General features: G+C 42.3%; 7 protein-coding genes across 7 annotated transcripts; 3 read left to right on the top strand and 4 right to left on the bottom strand.

Moving 5' to 3' along the window:
* Positions 1 to 591: 591 nt before the first annotated feature.
* On the top strand, positions 592 to 2,412 carry EAF02_002609 (uncharacterized protein; the record flags this gene model as incomplete). The annotated part of the gene is made up of 5 exons (XM_038898657.1): positions 592 to 922; positions 1,008 to 1,229; positions 1,349 to 1,549; positions 1,619 to 2,228; positions 2,310 to 2,412. 5 exons carry the CDS (start codon positions 592 to 594, stop codon positions 2,410 to 2,412), a joined length of 1,467 nt encoding a protein of 488 aa, XP_038760945.1.
* Positions 2,413 to 3,746: 1,334 nt separating this feature from the next.
* EAF02_002608 (uncharacterized protein) lies at positions 3,747 to 4,844 on the bottom strand (the record flags this gene model as incomplete). Its single annotated transcript, XM_038898656.1, has 3 exons — positions 3,747 to 4,424; positions 4,482 to 4,634; positions 4,695 to 4,844. The coding sequence occupies 3 exons, from the start codon at positions 4,842 to 4,844 to the stop codon at positions 3,747 to 3,749; spliced, it is 981 nt and encodes a 326-aa protein (XP_038760944.1).
* Positions 4,845 to 6,039: 1,195 nt separating this feature from the next.
* On the bottom strand, positions 6,040 to 7,725 carry EAF02_002607 (uncharacterized protein; the record flags this gene model as incomplete). Its single annotated transcript, XM_038898655.1, has 4 exons — positions 6,040 to 6,702; positions 6,776 to 6,946; positions 7,004 to 7,126; positions 7,366 to 7,725. The coding sequence occupies 4 exons, from the start codon at positions 7,723 to 7,725 to the stop codon at positions 6,559 to 6,561; spliced, it is 798 nt and encodes a 265-aa protein (XP_038760943.1). The 3' UTR covers positions 6,040 to 6,558.
* A 939-nt stretch (positions 7,726 to 8,664) lies between these two features.
* EAF02_002606 (uncharacterized protein) lies at positions 8,665 to 9,925 on the bottom strand (the record flags this gene model as incomplete). The annotated part of the gene is made up of 4 exons (XM_038898654.1): positions 8,665 to 8,708; positions 8,759 to 9,315; positions 9,400 to 9,742; positions 9,808 to 9,925. 4 exons carry the CDS (start codon positions 9,923 to 9,925, stop codon positions 8,665 to 8,667), a joined length of 1,062 nt encoding a protein of 353 aa, XP_038760942.1.
* A 5,607-nt stretch (positions 9,926 to 15,532) lies between these two features.
* Positions 15,533 to 16,096, top strand: EAF02_002605 (uncharacterized protein; the record flags this gene model as incomplete). The annotated part of the gene is made up of 1 exon (XM_038898653.1): positions 15,533 to 16,096. The coding sequence occupies one exon, from the start codon at positions 15,533 to 15,535 to the stop codon at positions 16,094 to 16,096; it is 564 nt and encodes a 187-aa protein (XP_038760941.1).
* Positions 16,097 to 16,485: 389 nt separating this feature from the next.
* EAF02_002604 (uncharacterized protein) lies at positions 16,486 to 17,178 on the bottom strand. The gene is made up of 3 exons (XM_038898652.1): positions 17,141 to 17,178; positions 16,994 to 17,087; positions 16,486 to 16,905 (listed from the first exon to the last, which is right to left on the bottom strand). The coding sequence occupies exons 2-3, from the start codon at positions 17,069 to 17,071 to the stop codon at positions 16,705 to 16,707; spliced, it is 279 nt and encodes a 92-aa protein (XP_038760940.1). The 5' UTR covers positions 17,072 to 17,087; positions 17,141 to 17,178; the 3' UTR covers positions 16,486 to 16,704.
* Positions 17,179 to 17,377: 199 nt separating this feature from the next.
* Positions 17,378 to 19,537, top strand: EAF02_002603 (uncharacterized protein; the record flags this gene model as incomplete). Its single annotated transcript, XM_038898651.1, has 1 exon — positions 17,378 to 19,537. The coding sequence occupies one exon, from the start codon at positions 17,378 to 17,380 to the stop codon at positions 19,535 to 19,537; it is 2,160 nt and encodes a 719-aa protein (XP_038760939.1).
* Positions 19,538 to 22,178: the final 2,641 nt, after the last annotated feature.

Below are 22,178 nucleotides of genomic sequence, written 5' to 3'. Positions count from 1 at the left end.
TTGAAATCTTTACGGATATCACATCGTCAAGCTCACAACTTGTCTTCATTTATCGTCAGCTGAACCATATTGCCAACGCGACATATTCCTAAAATTCAAGAGTCAATATCTTCGTGAGTTGTTATTTCGTGTTTTGTCTTTTCTATTCAAATGCCTCTTAACAGATTCACCCCTCGAATCACTTCTGTAGCTTAGTTTCTGCTCTAAGTTTTTGTCTTTCATCTGTGAAGATTTTCGGTTCATCATGTTTGGTTTTGGGGCAGATTTTTTTCATTTTGCGTTAAGCGAGATATTCAAATTCAGTGAAGTATAGATCCAGACTTCATCAAGATGTTGGGGTCCTTCATTCTGTGGACGTGACATTGTGTTATATTTATATAACATTGTCTTTCTGGCTTTGGTCTTGTGCTACGTCTGGTCTGCTTCTTTGCTGAGCATACCACCGTCGTTCATCAACTTCATAGATGGGAACCTCATTGTCGATTTGTTAGCAATTGCTATTTATCTTTCCTCTAGAGTTTCGCTACCATATCTCACATTGCACTTAGCTAATACCTCTAGACCATCCTCTCCGACCTACCAACCGCAACTATGCCACGCATCAAGCCCCCTACACACAAGACCCCCTCCAAATCTAAATCTAAATCCCATAAACCCTCTCTCCCTACACCTCCCAAACCCAAACGCAACAAAAATTCCTACAGCAACGGTGCACTCAAACCCATATTCAGCGGCTGCAAAATGTCACTCGCAGGCGACTTCATCGCCGAGCATCCCGGTCCCAACGCCGAATCCCAATGGAACTATGAGAAAATCGGTAAATGGATTACTGTCCATGGGGGCGAGTATGCGAGGGAAGTGGATGAGTATACGACGCATTTGATTGTGACCATTAAAGAGTATAAGAAGAAGGGGACTCAGGGTATGTTTTCTTCTTCACATCTTTCATATTTGTATTTGTGTTTGTGTTATTGAAGAGATTTGCTGATTTAGAACGTGTGTTATAGTCCGCAAAGCAATGGCTATGGGGAAACGATGCCATATAGTTGTCATCGACTGGCTAGTCGATTGTCTGACCTTGAAAACTAATAAGAAAAGGAAACTTGTCGTTACAGGGTATACACTTGGTCGTGTAATCCGTCGTTTACATCATACTGAAGATCAGAAAACCAAGTATCGACAGAGATTCGAGGAGAATGTGAAAGCGAGTAAGGAATTGTGTGATGATCGTATGTACTTTTTCTCCTTAATGAATCCCTATGTTATTATACCTCAAGATTCATGCTTGGTTTGGAGTTTGCTATCTGGAGTTTAAGATTTGAGGAAGATTAATCTAATATAAGAACAGGACTCAATCATGTTTATATCGATCAGACGAATTTCGAATATAAAGTCGTCCTCACCCGTGTTCTTCTGCACGGCAAAAATAAAAATCAGAAATATACAGTCTACCTCTTCGAGTCCAATGCTCAACCACATACTTATATGGCTGGAGCAAAACTAACAACTGCCTATCAAAGTCCCTCTTATCTTCGAGAAGATTGTCGTCGTAAGTCTTTTCTCCCCCCATTCCCTCCCTTCCACACCTCCAAACTAATCTCCCGTTCCCTCCCTACAGCTAAAATCTTCGCCGACGCCTTCCTCGATTTTAAAAATATTTTTAAGTCTAAAACCGGCATCGAATGGGACGATCGCTATGAACCCCTCCTAGAAAATCATCCCGGAGATTTATTCCGATTTCAGAGACCTACCCTAGGTCGACCAATGGGCATGCTACCTTCTTGGCGCAAAGCTCCCAGCTGGAAAGATATCGACTCTGGTTCCATCCCCCACGAAACCGGAGTTGATTCCTGCGGTGAGGAAATCCAAGATAGAGATAAAGCAGCCAAAGACGAAAGCAGCGAAGTCGAGAAAAAAGAACGCGAAAACGAGAGGAGAAAAGAGAGAATGATGATGATGGAGAAAACTCAAGCGATCGAGGAGAGAAAGAGAAAAGAAGAATTCGAATATGATAGTGATAGTGAGGTGGATGATGACGAGGCGTTCGATGAGTTGATGAGAGATTCTGTATCTGCTCCTGTGTCTACACATCGTCGCGCACATCTTGCGCCGCTTCCCCGAATGCAACACGGGATGGATGTGCAGAAGGAAACTGTGATTGTGATATCTGATTCGGATACTGAGATGAATAGCAGTGATCTGAATACCGAGGATGAGGAAATGGAAAAGTAAGTTCTTCCATTCTCACTTCTCTCCCCCCTCCTTTCCCCTTCCCCGGTTCACAAACCCCTAACCTAACATCTCCCAAGTCCAACTTCTCCTCCCAGAACTCCCACCACAAACCGCATCTCGCAAACACAACGCTCTTTTTCCACCTCGGGAAATTCTGTCGACGATGCTATTATCTTATAACATTCGACGTTTTTATATCGGATCCTCATCACAACCTACGCTATCTTGTATCTTGCATCTTGCATCACATATCACATTCCAATTTTGATCAATCTTATTCTCAATCACATCCTTGAGTTAAAGTCTAAACACACGAATACCCAACCACACACACAGCAGCAACCACGCCACATCAGATTCTCCAACGATACCAGATCTCTCGCCTCTCATCTTCATATCTCTAATCCCCTCTCCTCAAATCCAGAAGTATCATCCTGGGGAAGATCCACTATCGTTTTTCCGTTTTCCTATCTTTCTCTCAACATTTTATTTCATTTTATTTAATTTCAAGTCTCTTTTTGTCATTTCATTTCATCCGATTTAATCCTCAAGTCTCTTCTCATCAATTCACAAGTTCCTTATTCCCCCCCTCACATCTCCCTTATCACATCTTCTTACAAAATATGAAGATATGAAAGAGCTTTCTCCAGAAGACACAGAGCCAATGGCGTAAAGAAACTAGCATGGCAATAGATATAATTTGGAGTTTGGGAGATGATCTATGATCTATGAGGGATGAGGAATGGCACAGTAATCTATCTGACATAGGAAAATGGAATGGATTGACCTGAGCTGAGCTGAGCTGAAGTGGATCGAAGTGGATTGGATTGGATTGGAAGAAGCAGTTGAACAGATTTCTCTTTTTTTGCCTCTCTACACAGATACCTACCTACCTACCGAGAGAACCATCAACATCAATTCTAATTCTCAAAAGCAAGTAGGTAGCTAAGAAGGAATGTTTCCAGCATCGGTAGTTGTTTATATACGTTTTGATAATTCATTCATCATTTATAATTTCCAATTTCCTACCTATCTTTCATCTTCATCATCATCTTCATCTTCATGAAACTAACCAAACAAAAACTCGCAATGAAATGCACTGCAATACAATACAATGTAATGTAATGTAATGTAATGTAATATAATGATACACAATACATGATACACGACAAACCCCGCATACTCATATTACTACTTCGGCAACTCAACAAATACAATAATACATCATCTCTCCTCCTCCCCCTTGCACATTTTGTAACATGTAAAAAAAACACATCATGTCATGATATAGCTCCTTCCAATACCCGTCCAAACATGCTAGAATCAATATATCAAGAGAGAAGAAAGCCTACCACTATTTATGGTATTTCCCAAGCACCTCAAACACCGCAAAACTCCCCCCTTCCATCAAAACGCCATCCCATTCTTTTCTGACTCCCTCTACTCTCCTCAAATAATCTTTTCCACAACCCCTCTCTGCACCCCCTCACACATTCTTTCCTCCCATCCCCAACTCAAAACCTCAACTTCGGCATAACAAACACCACCAACACAGCCAGGACCGCCAACCCCGCAATCCACGCATACATCATCATGCGACCCCACCATCCCTTCCCCTCCGTCATACTCCTCAAATACCCCATTCTCTTCGACGCCGCTTCCAATCCAAGCTCATTCTTATTGATCCCCGCGATTGCAGAATCGAGCACCGATGAATCGCTTGCGAGGGTACTGGCGAAGGTTTGTGAGCGAGCGCGGAGTTCCTGGGCCATGGAGAGGAGAGAATTGGTCAGATCTTCTTGCTCGGTGCGGTGGTGGGTCAGGAGGGTTTCAGTGGTGGCGGTGGTGGTGCTTGAGGGGGTAGGAGCTGGTCGGTAGGTAGAAGTAGAGGTAGAGGTAGATGTTGTGTAAGCTTGATTTGAAGATTTCTCGAAAAGTTCAGCGCGGGGATTACGAGAGCGGAGGGTAGATGGATCGGGAGTCTGAGAGGTCTGAGTTTGAATTTGTGCTGGCGCGGAATCCAACTCCGTTTGTACGTTAGGAGAAGATGTATAATCGGTAGGAGAAGGTGTTGATCGTTCTTCGCTCGTATTCATCATTTCATCAGTCGTTTCCGAAGGAGTATCTTGAGCAATTCCCAACAAATCTTCCCCCTCGGAGGAATCCTCGCCTTCTTCATCATAACTTGCAAGCTACAATAAAGCTATTAGCACATGTCCGATTCTCCGCAGATCAAAGAATATACACACCTCACGTAACTCCTCCAATCTCTCACCAAGTCTCTGTATCAAATGTCTTTTGCGCACCAAATCTGTCTGTACCTCCTGTTTTCTCGATAACACTTTGATATTCTGCGCATCCTGCTCTACATGAACCAGTAAACCCCGCGCATATTCCAGGTTCTATACCATTGCACAATCAGCCTCATCCTTTCTCATAAGAAAAAAGTACAAGATTCTTACCGCGCCCATCTTCACCCACTCAGCATAGCTTTGCGAAGTAGCAGACGTATCTGGACCCAAGATTATTTTCTGTAATCTCACTAACATCCGTTCCAAATTCGTAGCTGTCGGATCCCTCGCCGGAACAGGTACTGTATTAAGCCTTGCCATATTTCCTTGCTGCAGAGATCAAAAACTAAATTAACAAATCATGAAAGTTGTGTGTCCTTCATCACATTATCTCATCAAACATATTTCAATGATGCCAATCATTCCACATCCTTGGTAGATTCATTTCACTACCATTGTGGCTTTACCCCCTGCGAATTCCGCTTCCAAACAAAACTGGGGCTGGTGAAAATAAAGATCTCGCTGACCTGAAAGGTCCCGGCGAGCTTTGACCAACTTTAAGTTCAAGTTCAAGAAAAACCTTCAACTTGCCGATGAGCTCCCGGTGAGCTCCCGGTGAGCTCCCTATGCCCTACCTTCTACGGGAGGGAATTAAATGGCCGAATTTGAGTACTTCAATCTCATTGATTAATTGAAACCACAAACCAACCACCAATAAAACTATAAAACTGGAAGAGATGAAATCGAAATTCAACCTCTATACAACTTAAACTCTGTAACAGAACAAATTCCACTCCATCTCAAAAAGAACTAACCAAACCGTAAAGACTTTTCACCAGTCTTCCAATCCGGCCACCAATTGATTTCGCTTACACACCTAGAGAGGCCCTTTCACACAGATGTAACAAGCCAGAAGCGCCTCCAGCTCGGCCACCTCGCCAGCCCATCCCAATGCGGCCTGAAAACCCAAGGTCGGCGAACATGCAAAAATTCAGACGTGCAACAAAACCTCCATGGTCCACCTTGCGCATGACATCTGATCCTTATTATATGCAATGTGGATTCCCGAGTCGAATCAGAGTCTCGGATAGATATTGATGGATACCTGGGGGAGGTTCTAGAATCGAGATGGGGTGTGGTGTGGATTGGCTGGCTGGGTGTGATGCGTGATGGATGGGATGGAGCTTGTGGAAATAGATACTTTGTACCCGGGTCGTGGAGGCTGCTTGGATCAGTGGGATTGGGGGATTTGAGATAGATTGAGGGGAAGTTTTATAGGTGGTCATTGGGGTCATTGGTGCGAATGGACGAGGTCCCCGGTAGTGGGTTTTTTTGACTGGTGAGTTGAGATGGATAGTAGGTCCAATTAGTGTATCTTGACTATATTACATGGAGTAACGAGTATGAGGCATCATACTGGTAAGCATAGAGTTTAGAGTAGTTTCCAAGAACCAAGGTAGAGAGCAAGAGTATGTATGGCTCGCGATCAGCTTGTCCTCGTCATGTCATTGTGAAGAGTGGATTGAGTGGGGCTGTGGAAGGGAGCGTCGCTGGAGAGTGCATATAGAGTATGTATAATGATGCTTCAAACTCTCTGGGGAAATATCCTTGGGGTTCCTCTACTTCGGGTTACATTCTCGAATAGTAGAATTCCTGCAAGCATGGGAAGTTGAAGACAAAGTGTAAGAAAGTGTCATTCTATCCCAATGCTGATCCTCTAATGTACTCCTGCTCATGGCTGAATGATATGTGTACTGCTCATACAAAAATAACACACTTCAATTTATTGACAATCCGATATCATGTATCCTCCATGCTCGTTGCCATGCTCAATTTTCGTCATTGTTGAACACCTCCTCGATTGACTCCCCATCCACTTCCCAATTCATTGTCCCCTTAAACAATCTTACATCCCCTTTTGATAAATGTACTCCCCGCACCCTTCTATCCCACCAATACCAAACCTGATCACCTCGTCATCATCCATCTCTTGCCTCTCCTCTGCCTCCACCTCCACCTCTAAACCCCTTCACCATTAGGGAAACATCTCAATCAAATCATTCAAGTACTCCACAACCTCAATATCCTTCCTCAAAACCTCATCATTCACCTTCTCAAAACATTCCGTACTCTTATACAACTCCAATTGCTGTTCAATGAAGCTCCTATCTTGTGAATTCTGCCATCGTCAGTTTTGGATCCCATTTCCCGCCTCGAAGCAATCCCAAAGAAGAAGAAGAAACACAACTCACACTCCTCCTACTAGCCCACAGCCCCTGCAACCACACCACCCCCTCCTGAACCGCGCTCCCTCTCGCCCACCTCCACACCATCTGACGTTCCTGCACCTGATACAAAAACCACGTTGTTTCCCTCAGTAAATCATCAAAATCTGTTTTCACCTGTGTACAATTTACTTCTCCCTATGTTCTATCAGCCAAGATCTTTATCGTATGGAGCAGAAGGTTAACAGAACATACCTTCGTATCCCCGAAAGACACAAATGGAGAGGAAAAGGAGGAAGAAGAAGAAGAAACCAAAAGAGGTTTCTCCAACTCAACCAATAGATCCGAGCAGAGCATATGCAGAGCGGCTGTTACCGTCTGTGGAAAATTAGAAATTGGTTAGTATTAGTGTATTTGCCTTCTTTGATCATCAAATCACGTTGTCTTGATTCAATCACTTCCATCGCCCCGTTCATCATATCCCAACAATTCAAATCCTGCCTCCCTTTTCCGTCTCCTGATCATCATCACGGTATCATCCACCAGCCCCATCGGGATCCCTAGCCTCAATCCCAAGGCTACAGAATCAAAGAATCTAGACAAGAAAGTAAACTCACATTCTCAATCTCATCTCGATCTCCACCCGCATTCCCAGTCCCCATAATCACCTGTTCTCCCTCCCCCTCCCCTTTTCCTTCTCTCCATCCCTCTCCGCCTCTCCTTCTCCCATAAATCCCCATCCCCATCCTCATCTCCAGCCCCTTTCCATTCCCAACACCACCACCACCACCCCCCTCACCCCACCCCACCCTCTCCCTCCCCTCCCTCGTAACCCCCGTAATCCCCCTCACACTCTCCAAGGTGATTTTCCCCCAAACACCTTCCACCCCCATCCCCATAACCAAATATCCCAAGACCAGCCACCTGCAGCTTTCCAGGATCCTAACATTGGATCTTTTGCGCGATGAAAATATCATCTTTATCACGTTGCTTGTGTAATTAGAAATCAAATACAAGTGGGAAGACAATGTTTAATGTGCGGGCTTCAAATATGGTGTTACAATTATCGCAGTGTTGGAAAGGATGCAATCATGTGTTATTTATTGCAGGCTTTAGTTGCCACGAGGTTGCCTAAGTTACAAAAACTTTACCATAGCTGATCATAAATGTCTTAGCCTATCATTTCCCGACTCGAAATACACATCAATGATCACAAAAAGCAAACACAAGGACAAAGGTAGATCAATATGAATCTTTTTAATTAATTGACTATGGTATCAATGCCTAACGTGAATAAGCAGTTGCTTCGATTCGGCCAACCAATCAGCCTAGAGATCCACCACTACCATCATTTTAAGCCCAACGAGCCATCCAACAATCACCTATCTTCGTGTTCGTACACCTGCAACCTTCTAACCAGCTAAAAGCTTCATCTTATTCATCTCACTCTCGACTTACTACACAACTCCCCCACCCTCATCAAAAAAGAGAACACGGCAAACCGCAAACCGTGCGACATCATCAGTTGCTGGCATTAAACCAACCACATCCCGAACGGTGTTACGTCGTCGCTATTAATATGACAAACAGGATTTAAAACAAAACTTAAGTAATAAGAGAAAATAGTCTCGGTCGATGCTACCCCCTAAAACGTAGAAGGGATATAATAGATGGCACATCGAAGCGGAGGTCAAGTAGAACAACCCATGAAGTGCTCCGATACTACCGTACCCTCGACACCCCCTTCGAAGAAAAACAATGGTTCTATAGCAAAAAAAGGTTGCAAGACCGAAAGTGACTGTGCAAGAAGATGTTGGTATTGGAAAAATGAGACCCCGGTTTTGTAATTAACGCCATGCTGAATTAAGGAGATTTCTGTAGTCGATATTGTTCGACTGCAGTTGGGTATTCCATGATTATATCAGACCACACAAGCGGAGGTTTTCTTGTATGATGATGTCTAGAATAAGTTAGAAACGGTACAAAACACTTGAGAGCTATGAAGCTTACCATTAACAGCCGCCATGACGAATCTAATTTGCGTAGTATCGGTAGCGCAAGTGAAATGGGTGTAGATTTGTTTTGTCTCGTGCTGGTTGAGACTGACGAATCTGTTCAGGATGTAGTCACATGCGAGAGCGTAATCATCTCCACCTTCATAGTCTGGGAAGTAGTTCTTCATAGGACTGACGGGAAGCTTCTCCTTGAATCTATCGATCTTGTTCAAGAACAAGATAATTGACGTCTTGATAAACCATCTTGAATTGCAAATCGAGTCGAAAAGTGTAAGCGCTTCTTGCATACGGTTGACAGTTTCATCTTCGAAAAGCAGTTGATCGTACTCGGAGATAGCGACCAAGAAGAGGATTGTCGTGACATTCTCAAAGCAATGGATCCACTTCTTTCGCTCGGAACGTTGTCCTCCAACATCGAACATGCGGTAGGTGAGGTCTCCAATGATGAAGGTGGTTTCGGTGATACCCGTGGTCTTGACACGGGAGCGAAGGACATCTTGATCGTTTGGCATGTAATCATGTTGAGCGATTCTTTCGATGTTATCAAAGTAGCTAGACAAAGAGTGTTAGGATCAGCTTTGTTCATAAAAAAAAATTCGACAGGTATCCAAAATCTATCCACAATCAAATACTTACTATCTAGCAGAGTCGTTCAATTGATATTCTCTTGATCGCTTGAAACAATCTTGAACACCAGCATCCTTCCATAAAGCAGCAATAGCACTTCCGACCTCGGGTGGTAAATTGTCTCCTTCAATTTGTTGTGGCTGCATGAAGATGGTTTGGACATGGTATTCTGCTCTTTGATCATCGAGAGGTAATTCCAGGGACTCCATGGCTTCGAGGATAACGCGCATTGATTGGACTGTGTTGCTGAAAATAATTTCTTTGAATGATTCTCGCTCGTCGCGCGAATAACCTCCCTCATGGATAAGTTTCATCTGTTTCAAGATAGTAGACTTTCCGGATTCACCAGCTCCTAAAAAAGTGTTAGACTAGATAACTGATGGTAGACAAAGTGTGATCAAGGACAATATTACTTACCAAGGAGAAGCATCTTGATTTCATTTCGCTGCAGCATCTTATCCCTCTTGAGTTGGTTCTCAATCTCCTCGTTCCTGGCCTTTCCCTCCTTCTCCTCAGTGCTCATACCGCAACCCATCTTGATAGATTATTGTGGTATGTAATTATTAAAAGTCGTAAAAAGGGTCGTAAGGTGAGTGTAAATTCGTCGCAGAACCGGCCGCAAGATAGAGTGCGGTCTGTGAAAGGTAAATGATTAGCGGAAATCAGACAATGAATGAGTTGCGGCTGAATGATGGAGATGTTGCTGATGGTAAGCAAAGGCGACAATCAGCAACGAGGTGCTGGATTGAAGTTGAATTGAACTCGGTCGGGTTGGTGAATAGGGGAGGGGGGTTCAAATGCAATGCAAGATGCAATGCTTCTTTCCGAGATTGATATAGTTGGTATTCCAAATGGTGTAAAAGGGCTCGAGTCGTAAATGATTTTCAAAGATATGTGTGTGTCGCAGTCGGTCGGTCTTCCCGACAAGACAATTTGTGTGGTGAGTGTGAATGGATGCAATTTGATTTGCTGCTATTTATTCTCTTTCGATTGCGATGCGATGAGGAATGGTGCAATCCATAAGGAAACAAAGAAAGTCAGACTCAGTTACTTACCAGTATTAACAATACACTCTTTCAATCCTTAATCCCGAAGAAAGTAAAGTCGAGGTTCTTGGTCAACCAAATGGATGGGACAGAAAACTCCTTCAAGTGTGAATCGAATGGAATGAAAAACAATTATGTGAACCAAAGTTGATCTTTGGTACGAGGAGATGGATGGGTTAGGTAGGGAGGTAGTTTGTCGGAAAGGAAATGGTTGGATGAATCGATGGTTGAGTGAACGAACGAACGGAGAAAGAGTCTTTTGATTTGATTTCCCTCTTGTTCTGGGATTATTTAGCATTCTACTTGGGTAAGTTTATACTACCTAGTTCCTAGTTATAATTGCTAGTCACTAGTAGTCGGGAAAGAATAATCAATTATAATCGAAATAGGGAAGGGGTGAGAGGTCTACGGAGCAAATTCTCGGCTGGCTTTGCGCTAATGTCTTTCCCAATTTGGATTCTGGGAGGGGGAATGTATGAGAGTGGACATTAATAAGTGGAGTACGATCAGGGTTTTATTATTATGTGGTTATCATGTGGTTATTATGTGGTTATTATTATTACTCGAGTGTTATTTTTATAAATGAGAGAGTGAGGAGAGGATGGATGAGTAGACCTACCTAGGTAGTCCCTCATCATAGGTCGTCTAGACAAAGAAGATGAGCTCTCGATGAGTAAGAAAGTGAATAAGTATATCATCATCCAGTCATAATATACCATCGCTAACATATGGACACCTCGAGATTTGATATCAAAAATAATACTTGATGTAATTTGCCATAGCCAACTAGGTAGACAGGTAGTCTGTAGATGATCTGATGATGAAGTGAATACTAGGTAGGTATTGAGATAAGAATCTTCCTCTATGACCTGCTTACTACCTACTTACTTGCTACCTATTTACTATTTACTGCTTACTACCTACTTACTACTTACTACACATCACATACTTTCCCCTCCAAGGTGATAGATAGTAAAGCTCAAAAACTCAATTGCTCAATTGCTCAATGATCACTGTCATTTTTCAGCAGAAGACTGTCCATCTCAATCAATGACGGCAATCTGCAACCAGTGAAAGCTTTATCAAAAAAAGAATGAGGCTTGGTTGATGTTAATGGTTAATGAATCTGATCTAATTGACTAGTGAATGTCTTGACATAACGGGGACGTGTACTCTGCCTGGCTGCCGTTACTCATTAGGTTTGCCTGCCTTTTGATGATTAGTTGGATATATCCTTCCTCGGTATGTCGATATATCTATAAAATAAGGAAGAAGTCCGCGGTGGATGTCTCCATACCCACGGAGGAGATTGTGAGGAGGTTATAGCTAAGTAGATGTACTCCGCAGGTTGGGTATCGTCCAGTATTCATCCATCATATCATAGGTATTTTGATATCAGCGTTACAAGTTTGCTTCATCTACATTGATAGAACTCTCGTTGAAGGTTTGAAGCAGCAAGCATACTGTTGGAACTCTATATTGGCTAGTGAAAGGAAGTTTGGTGAGCTGAAGGCTTATTAGTCAGAAGATGTGAGAACAGCCATTCATGAACAGCCACTCATGAACAGCCATTCATAAAGTTTGTCATCTCGATCAGTTGTAGAGTATACCAACATCATTGCCTAGTGTTACCAGTTGGATGGGTGTAGGCTTTCTTCAGTGATTCACATTCTATAAATTGAGTGCTGTACATTAAAGGAAGGCTAACAAAGAGCTCGGAAGTTTCAAACTGCAGTCTGCAGCAGTCTGCATGTCTGTTATTAGAATCCGACTTACTCCATAGACTACCTACCGATGGCAAAGCAACTAGGATAAAACAATACCGTCCACAAGGAATGAACCAGGGGTTAATTCCATTCTGCAGATGAAAACCAGGATTAATCGACGTATCAGAGAGGAAGCTCCGTACTTTAAGATTAATGGAAGCATGGGAAGAAGGATGATTTGGTTATAGCGTCAATTGAAGAAGAAAGAAAGAGAGAGAGAAAGGAAGAAATAAAGAAAGAGAAAAAGAAGAAGCAAAAAAATCAAGTCAGATACGTGTAGCCAATAGCCAATGATAACTAATGTCTCAGGAGAACCATCTCTTCTTTTGACTCTCTTGAAGAAAAAGATTGATCGATGCCATCTTTAGATTCTTGTAGGAGAACGCAGGAGGAAGTGATGTTGTCAAGTGATGGTACCATCATATATTCTCAAAGAAAAAGGTCAATTAGTTCCAGGTTACAGATTGCTCGTATTCCGTACACAATACACGATACACATCACACATTACACAATTCATCCATTCTCGCCTCTTCTTTGCATCATCTTTCCCCATCAGCCTTAAGGAATGGGAACTGTTCATGCGAGTATATTGGAGTACCTGAGTACGTACATACTACCTACACACTACATTACATTATCTGGTAAATGTTGGGGCAGATACGAATTGCCTGCATGAGAAAGAAGGGGCTTCATAAAACGCCACATATTCTTCTCTGAACCAATGAAACTTGATGAATTATATAAAATGGTTTGAATTATCCTCAAATAATCCGACGTGGAAAGTTTTGATGGAACCGTTTGACTGCTCGTGGATTCACATCACAATTCCAGGTCTGCCAGCGGGCCAGCGTACCTTGGTGAGTATTGATAGTCACAGCAAAGCATGATGTTTTTCGTATTGCACGGGGTATATTTCAACTGCGGAGTATATGTCAACTGCAACAACTACTATCCGATGATCACAATACAACTTTGGATGAAAATATGTCAATCCAAATGTTCCGAGGCTCTCGATTCCTGTTTTCCTGAGAGACTGTCCCGCTTCTACCGCCGCTCAAACCTTTCTTTTTGCATAAGATGGATGAAACAAATCAAGTCCGAATTCTTCAACGACCACCAGCCAGGCCAGCCAGACCAGCCAGACCAGCCATTTCAACACCCATGACACCCCACAGACTACTCAATTGATTCAAAAATCTTTATTACATGGTGCCATGGTGGATTCAAGATTGCATATGTCCTAATCTACCTACAATTAACTGGGGCTCGCTTCTCATCTTATGATTCTTATCTCACTCCGTATGTCTTGGACATTTGACGAGCCTCCAAATTCATCAACCGAATCAATTGAATACTGCTTAGGTAAAAAGGACTTTTTGAAACTATCGTAATAATTGGATACATCTCTTTCACATCATTTCATACCAAAATGCTTGAACCTTCCCGCCGTCCTCAGTATCCATGTCCGCCATGCAGTAAGTGGGTCACCGATAGCCGCCAAAAAGGGGTTAATCTGCTGGAAATTCCTTCCAATTTCCTTCCAGAAGCTTTGAAAATTCCTTGTCAGATGGATCATCAATGGGATCGGTCCTCCGTGATAATTATTAATATTTACGTCTTGCCATCAGAAGGACTAGGATATTCAACATTTCATTGCGTATAGCCTTGACCTTACCCAGGACAAGAAACTTTCTAATAAGGAAGATCATCGCTGAAAGGTGCGATTATGCTACACTAGGCTTTATGTAAGCTTATTGTTACTACACCTGGTGGCACTTATCCCATCTCTACGTAAGCAAAAAAACAGGCGGAAATTGACCACCATTCGAAAGACCTTCAACAACTAAGATCTGTTTTCGATATAATATTAAATAATAAAACCACTTAAAATCAATACAAAGAAGACTCAAATTTTCGTTTGCTTTTTTCAAATTTCAATATTTAATTTGAAATGAATTTATAATCTATTAAAAAAGTCCTTTGAAAGGTACTCAATTTCCGCCTGTTTTTTCGCTTACGTAGAGCCCATCCCCTCTTTGAGTTATGGGCGATATGTGAACCTAGTCGATGGCCAGATATTGGTACGCTCGATAGCCTAAACATGACCAAGAGGCAGGCAATATTTAAGTTTCCAAAGCTTATGATCACACGCTCATCACGAATCACAATCGAGATACTTTCTCCTTGAGGCTTGACCAACTCTTCAATCTTGGTAACCCGACTCAGATGTCGAAACCTTTGAATTGGGAAAGGGATTGGGATTGGGATGGAGATTGTGATTCTGATTGTGATTGTGATCCGATCCAGAATCTTCGAAAATAGATTCTATAGGATTCTCATGTTTCCTGTTTGTTGATGCTTGCGGTGGTACAAGCTGGATCACATTTCATATTCAAGCTGAATCAAGTTTTGTATTTACAAGACAGCTAAGCATACTTTCTTTACTCAGCCCTGTATTAATTGGGATGCTTCTTTATCTGAAATCCTTGCTCAGAAACGCAGAGTGTTGACAAACCTCAGATGGTGTAAGATGTTGTTGAAAGGCTGTCCTTCCTACCTTCATTTATGTTCCACTGTCATTCTATCTGACCTCATGTGAATCATGCGAAGTCGCTGAGTATACTATTGCAATCATGTTGTCTTCCTAAACAATGTTTCTCGTCTGCTTTGCTTACCCGAACACCCCGAATCCTTACCCCTTATACTAAGCACTCAAACCGATAACGGATAACTTTAATCGTTCTTCTTTGCGAAATATATCCCTAGGTATCATTCTTCCTTACCTAAGCAGAGTTGCTGACTACACAGTAGTCATTTGTTCTTACCAAATTTGAGTCTTATGCTACCTTGAGCCATACTCCATATGACAAAAGTTCGGGGAGGGGACTTTAGCTATCTATGAGGATAATTTTACGGAACTCGAACCGATTTTCCTGTATGTTTGCCCGGAGAATTTTATCAAATATTCGATCACAAGAAATGCAGTCAATCAACGTTGGCCATCGTCTGAGTAACGCGGTCTTGCTTGGAATAGTCTACACGGTACCTTATTTGACAAGCAAGGCCTCTGAAGTCATCAAAATTGGAAAGACCAACCCACAATCTATGTTTGCCTTCCAAACAATGTTTCCTTCATATACACTCCCTCAAGGCATGCATGCTAAACAACCTCAGCGCTATTTGCATCTTCGTTTCTTTACCTAAGTCTATCGTTTCCTTTCCCAAATTGTTTCGTTTGCGAAGATACATTGTCACTTTCTAAGCCGGTCGGAGCAATATCCCAAATAACACTTACCACCCAGTCATTCATAGCTACGCAAGTCCTTCAAATGTCTTACGTCGAAAAACAACAGCAACAACAACAACAACGTCCATACAATGTTCGTCGTCATAAACAAATCGTTGCATACCGCTCTCCACCATCCTCTAAATCCTCCGCTAATGTATTAAGTCGACCACATGCAATGCATCCCAATCTTCAAAAGTTAAGAATTGATCCTCCGGTCCTCCTCTTACTCATTCTCTGCATTGTCGCCTTACTTCTCTGGCTCTCCTACGGAATTTATATGGCTGTGAACTGGTATATCCATAGATTACGGGCCGTCAAATATGGCTTGGAAGATAACACGAATCGAGACATTCTTATGGCTAAGCTTGATGGAAGAACTTATTCGAGTGAAGAGAGTGGGAGCAGAAACTTCGGGCAGGCAGTGAAATGGTCTCATCCTTCTCCAATAAAAACAGGAGATGTCAAGTTAGAATATTCCTGGACGAGGAAAATAGCGGATTTATCCAGACATCAGAGTGTATCGAGTGGAAGTGCATGTGCTGTGTTGGGAGACGGCTGCAAGAGATCTCCAAGCCTTGGAGATCGAAGGAGGAGCGCTGTTTGAGAAAGACGAATCGAGCTGGTAGCCAACTATGATGAAGTTCTGACTTGGAATATACATGTTTGTATTAATTGGATGAGTGTTGCGATACGGTTATTCCCCGGGGAGAGATGAATTAGCTATGAAGAAAAGCCAGGCGTCAGAACTCTGACAGTCTGTAACTTAACAATTAACGCTTGTGGGTATCTTGTTGTCCTCGGAATCACGAGATTACGGGAGTAAACAACCAAGTTCTGCATGGCCTTTGTCTTGCTCCTAGAGCTTCATATTACTAATGGGATAGCTCCTTGATGAACGCAGTACTGAACGGTTAGGAAAACCAAGCATAAACTAATGAATCAAATTAATATGAGACATAAATTTGGACCAATTATCAACCCTGAATATGTAGAAAATGAGTGCTTTGAATAAACAACTATAATCACGCGAGACCAATTTCACAAGCCAATTGAACATTTGTGCTACAGTACGGAGAAGTGAGCCAGCCCAGAATTATTTGAAGTACTGTCTTCATGTAATCATACACACTTCAAAGTGTTCAAGCTTCCCCATCCACGTCTATGTACTCCAAGACCACCCCCACCCCCCTCCCCAATAAAGCCATTATCCACTCAAGGTCTCTGTACTCTAATGCCATCCTTTCCCACCCTTCTAAATGAGGTGTTGCACTCCTCATAAGCTCTTCCAGCACCGAATCCAACACCAACAAATGCAGGCCATGCTCTTCGCTTGAATATCAAGACTGAGGCGACAACACCAAATCCGAGTCCGACGGAGGATCGTATGAGCATCGAGGAAAGACAGTGGTCCCACTAGATGATTGCTGGATTAGCAGTGTATTTCTTTTATGAATAATCCATGGGTATGGTAGGTGCGGAATTGATATAATGCGGTATTTACCTTCTCGTTCAAAAGAGCTTCCGAAACGGGTTTGCTTGGGCGTGTGACGGCCGGTGGGGAGATTGATGTTTCTGGCATGATGGCTATTGTATCGCTAGAGCATAATATCAGTGAATATTCCCTCTGGCAGTGGCTTCATTAACATACCGTGATGTGAGGATTGGCGTACGATTGAAGAGCTATGAGCTGTGTTGTAAATTTATTTTGAAGTCCCGGTTCCATCCACTTTGGCATTGTTGATTGGATGGAACAGGAAGGCGGTGGCGGGTCATCTAGTGGCAGAATTCGAAAAATAAAATGTTCATCCCGCGCGAAAATATAGCTAGCTAACTTTGCGATAGTTTGAACAGCGCTCGATATTGAAAACTTCGACAATTTGCAGCAATGGATATTTTAAGGTTACTTTCTAGGTCGTCGAAGCAGTCGGGTCAGAATGGATCGCAAAAAGTAGGAGGCGTTGCTTCGAAATTACCTTCGAGTGGAACATCTGCAAATCCTCAATTGTACCACGATCCGATTCCCGAATCGAGAGGCAAGAAAAGAAAGAGAGGAGGACCATCTCAGGAGGTTGATACTACAGAGCAAAAAGATGGGAATCTCAATTTCTTCTCATCTGAACCTGCTGCACAGAAATCCAAGAAAGTTACTTCCACAGACGATGCGCCAAAACCTGCACCTTCGAATCAATCCTCAGAGCCAGAGGCACTTCTAGATGAGGGAGAATGTCGACAGATATTGAAATCGCATCGATTGAAGGTCACTCTTCTGCCTGGCGCAAAACCGCAGAAGAAGATTAAGAAATCGAAAAAGTCGAAGCCTGCTAAGAGTACGAAGGAAGAGATCAAGCAGTTGTACCCACAGCCATTGATGGCGTTTGAAGACTTACGCGCTACATACAAGATATCAGGCAGACTATCGGAAAACTTGAAGGATCAAGGATATAAGATTCCCACGGAAGTTCAAATGGGAAGTTTGCCGCTACTTTTGAAGCCGTCAGTTGCGTTGAGTAGTTCATCAGTAGACACTGATGAATTGTCGAGTACTCTGGATCTATTGGCCGTTGCGCCTACTGGAAGCGGAAAGACTTTAGCATTTTTAATACCGGTTATTAATGAGATAGTACAAAGACGCAGAACTTCTGATAAGAATCATGATTTGGAGGCTGTCATAATAGCACCTACGAAGGAGCTCGCTAATCAAATTGTTAACGAGGGAAAGAAGCTTAGCATTGGAACTGGAGTTAAAATTTTGGGAATGAAGAAAGGGATGAAGATAATACCGAGTGCCAACACCGAGGAAAAGGACCAGTCAGACGATGATGAGGATGATGACGAATCTGTCGATGGAACTGCTTCAGCTAGTCAGCCACTTACCAAGACTGATATATTGGTTACAACACCTTTGATCTTCCTTCATGCCTTGTCTTTAGGATCTTCAGATAGTCATGCTCCACTACCGACCGTTCGTACATTGGTCTTCGATGAAGCAGATGTTCTTCTAGACCCATTATTCAGAGAACAGACATTAGGTATCTGGAATTCATGCATCAATCCTGATCTACGAGTCACTCTTTGGTCGGCAACGATGGGTTCAAATATTGAAACTCTCGCCTCAGCCACGATACAAGCCAGACAAGAAAAATTAGGCCTCGAGAAACATTCAAATCTTGTTCGTCTTGTAGTTGGACTTAAAGATTCTGCAATCCCTAATATTACACATCGTTTGATCTATGCTGCGACAGAACCTGGTAAACTTATTGCTCTTCGACAATTGCTTCGACCCACGGCAAAAACTACAGATGGAACAGAATCTTTACGACCTCCATTCCTCGTCTTTACACAAACGATACCCAGAGCTATTGCTTTACATGCTGAACTTCTGTATGATATCCCCGCTGAAGCAGGTGGTTCTACCAGAATTGCAGTACTACATTCAGATCTTTCAGACTCGGTCAGAGATCAAGTCATGACACGATTCCGTAATGGTGAGATTTGGATCTTGATTACCACAGACATTCTGTCCCGAGGTGTCGATTTCAAAGGTATCAATGGTGTAGTCAACTATGATGTTCCAAATTCAGGAGCAGCTTATATCCATCGTGTAGGACGTACTGGACGAGCTGGTCGTGATGGTGGTATCGCAGTGACATTTTATACCAAAGAGGATATCCCATATGTTAAGAACGTTGCAAATATCATTGCAGCATCAGAGAAACAAGCTGGAAAACCAGCAAGTGAAGCTAGTATGCAGAAATGGTTATTAGATGCATTACCAACGCCTAGCAAGGAAGAAAAGAAAAAGTTGAAGAAATATGGTGTTGAAGCTAGACGAGGGGGTTTGGGTAATGCAAAGGATGGGAAGGATGGAAAAGATAAAGGAGGAAAATCGAAGTCGAGAATGCAGATTAGTACGAAGAGTGGTTATGAGAGGAAATTGGAAAATAATAGGAAAGGTGCTATTCAAGGAAGTAAGAGACGAAAGCAGGAGAATGTTGGAGGTGGTGGGGAAATGGATGATGATGTTTTTGAGGGTATTGAGGATTAAGTTGACAGTTAATTAATGGATAGTTTGGTGAATGTCACTATATCAATTGATGGAATCACAATACGTGAAGCATTTTGATCGGAAATTGATGTGCTGCTCGAACCCGTGCAAAAGGGTTAGTAGAAGTCTATGGGTTTTCTTCTTCTCTTATGGTTTCCATGACTATTCGCTTCAATTTCATAACCGCAATTGAGACATCTAATCTACCATGAATATCAAGGAAGAGAAAGAGAAAGATAAACTTCCATCTTCATCTGCATCTTCATCTCCATCGACGTCTTTCTCTCACTTCTCGCGTCTTTTCGAAAGATAATTCGATCAATTCGCTTGAACGAACGAAATAAAGAAGCCTTCAGCCTCCCCAACTCTACCCTCCCCAATTATCTCTTTGTTACATATGTGCTATGTAAGCCTCCACAACAAAGCCTCTCCTTCCCTGTCTCGCCTATTTCCCTTCAAATCCTCTCTTTTCTTCAAAGAATCTAAAGTTAGACTCTGCGGATCGAATCTCTAGTTTATTGTTCTCCAGGTTATTATTACCAATGATTCTTTGTGTATATAGACCTCGACTCGCTAACCCCTTCTTTTTTTCTTTCTTTCCTTTCTTTCCCTTCCTTTCTTTCCCTTCCTTTCTTTCCCTTCCTTTCTTTCTTTCCTTTCGACCGCCTTTTCTTCAAAGAATCCAGAAATAGATTCATTGTTAAGCCTCTTGTTCCTCGAATATCTCTTTGTATGTAGACTTCGAATCGAATCGGAACAATTACGTGTATATCTTCTGGTAAGAGTATAAATGAGCGAGATGTTCTTGGAGTGTTGGGTTTTGCTATCTTCATCGGTATTACTATCTAGTCCTACATTCAGCTATCACCAAACCAAATCATCAGATCAGATCACGCTCACGCTCACTCTATCACCACACCTAACCAAACCAAACCAAACCAAACCAAACCAAAAATGACATTCTCCTACGTCTGCTGTTCCTGCGCCGAAACCAACGAAACTGCCTCTATAAGCGACACTGGCTTTTCCAAGATCTGTAAACATTGTAATACGCATTATCGGTGTATTAAGTGTTACTTTTTCTTGATGGGGAAGATGACGTATCAGTTGGGGCACTGGGGGGCTAAGTACACTTAGAGGGGTGTGGAGGGAAGAGGGGAGAGGGGAGAGGAGGGGGGGAGCATTAGAGCTGGACTCTTTGATGAGGAGTCTTTTTTTTTCAGAGAGAGAGGATGATGAGTTTCTAGTAGAACTAGACGGAGATAGAAAAAGGAATTGAAATATGAAAGAATTTCCTGGATATAGAATGTTTAAAGAACGAGAGTGAAGTGAAGTAAGTGAGATAATTAAGAATGTGAAAAGTGTGAACATCTCAACCACGGAAAGAGAAATTAAGCGAATCTTTGTTATTTCGAGACTTTAGAGGTACTGAAACTTCATGTTACCATATGTTTTACTTTTACTTTTAATGTTGGTTGGAGTTAGAGAGTATAGCGTGAGAGAAACAGAGTTCGGAAAAGAATTGTAAATAGTGTAATCCATATGATGTGAATGTTAAACAATGTCTTCTAATGCAGGGATTTGACATTCGACATTCGACATAAATGTAGATATTTTTAACCTGTCCAAGACGTGGAAAAAGAGCAGACTGATGATTATTCATCAATCCCTACTCCCTTATCTCATTCATTTAGATAAAGAACACATCATCAAAAGAACCATCCATCAACAACCAAATAAACCCAATTCTTCAATCTAAAAAGGGGCAACTAACACACAACTCGGTAAAATCAATTTCCCCTTCTACCACTCCTCTCCCCTCCACCCGTCAAGCAAACCCATCATTACAATTACTTAAAATCCCTATCTTCCACATCCACCCAACTACTTCATCGTAACCTCCCAATCCACACAAAATCACAAACAAAAATACATACACCCTCATACCACCAACCCACACATCTAAGCGCCACCGGCCCGCCTTCCTCCCATTTTCCCTTCCTTCAAAAACTCCCAACCTACCTAGTAGGCACCAAATGATTCCACCCCGCTCATTAGGCGAAATCGGGTGCACTGTACAGTACGTACCTAGGCGAGCTAGGTACTCCATATATCCGGCACAAAAATAAAAGAATGCCTAGCAGGAACGGTACCGCACGACCAAATAGTCGTTGAGATGTACATCCGGGTACTGCATGTTTGTTTACAGGTCGGTAGGCAGGTAGGTAATAGGTGACTAACTAATTTTACATTTTAGGTAACGAGGGAGAGGGAGGGAAATACCACAATTTTAATTTTTACGCTTATTTTCAGATCGGGAGGGGAGATGTGCAACTTGTCTATATGTGTATCTACCTATCTTCAAGTCCACTTTAAAAAAAAAAGAGGAAGAGAGTAGGAAATCTGAAAGTAAATAGAATATCAATCAAAGAATGACTCAAAATGCTAATCTACAGGTGAGGTAAAATACAGCGCCCCATCATAGGATTACGTTCAAAGACAGGAAATTCTACATGCATATATACAAACATGTAGATATACATGTAATATTTTTAGAATTTTCAAGTGAGATATGCAACATTCAAAACCATTCTAAATTCCGCTGCTGTCTAGCAGGTACTAGGTAGCAGAAGGTCGGGTT

The sequence above is a fragment of the Botrytis sinoallii genome (assembly GCF_014898435.1).
Source record: "Botrytis sinoallii strain Bc 23 chromosome Unknown BSIN_004, whole genome shotgun sequence".
In the NCBI taxonomy this organism is placed as follows: domain Eukaryota; kingdom Fungi; phylum Ascomycota; class Leotiomycetes; order Helotiales; family Sclerotiniaceae; genus Botrytis; species Botrytis sinoallii.
The sequence above is the reverse complement of the archived record's forward strand: the minus strand, read 5'-3'. Positions and strand labels throughout refer to the sequence as shown.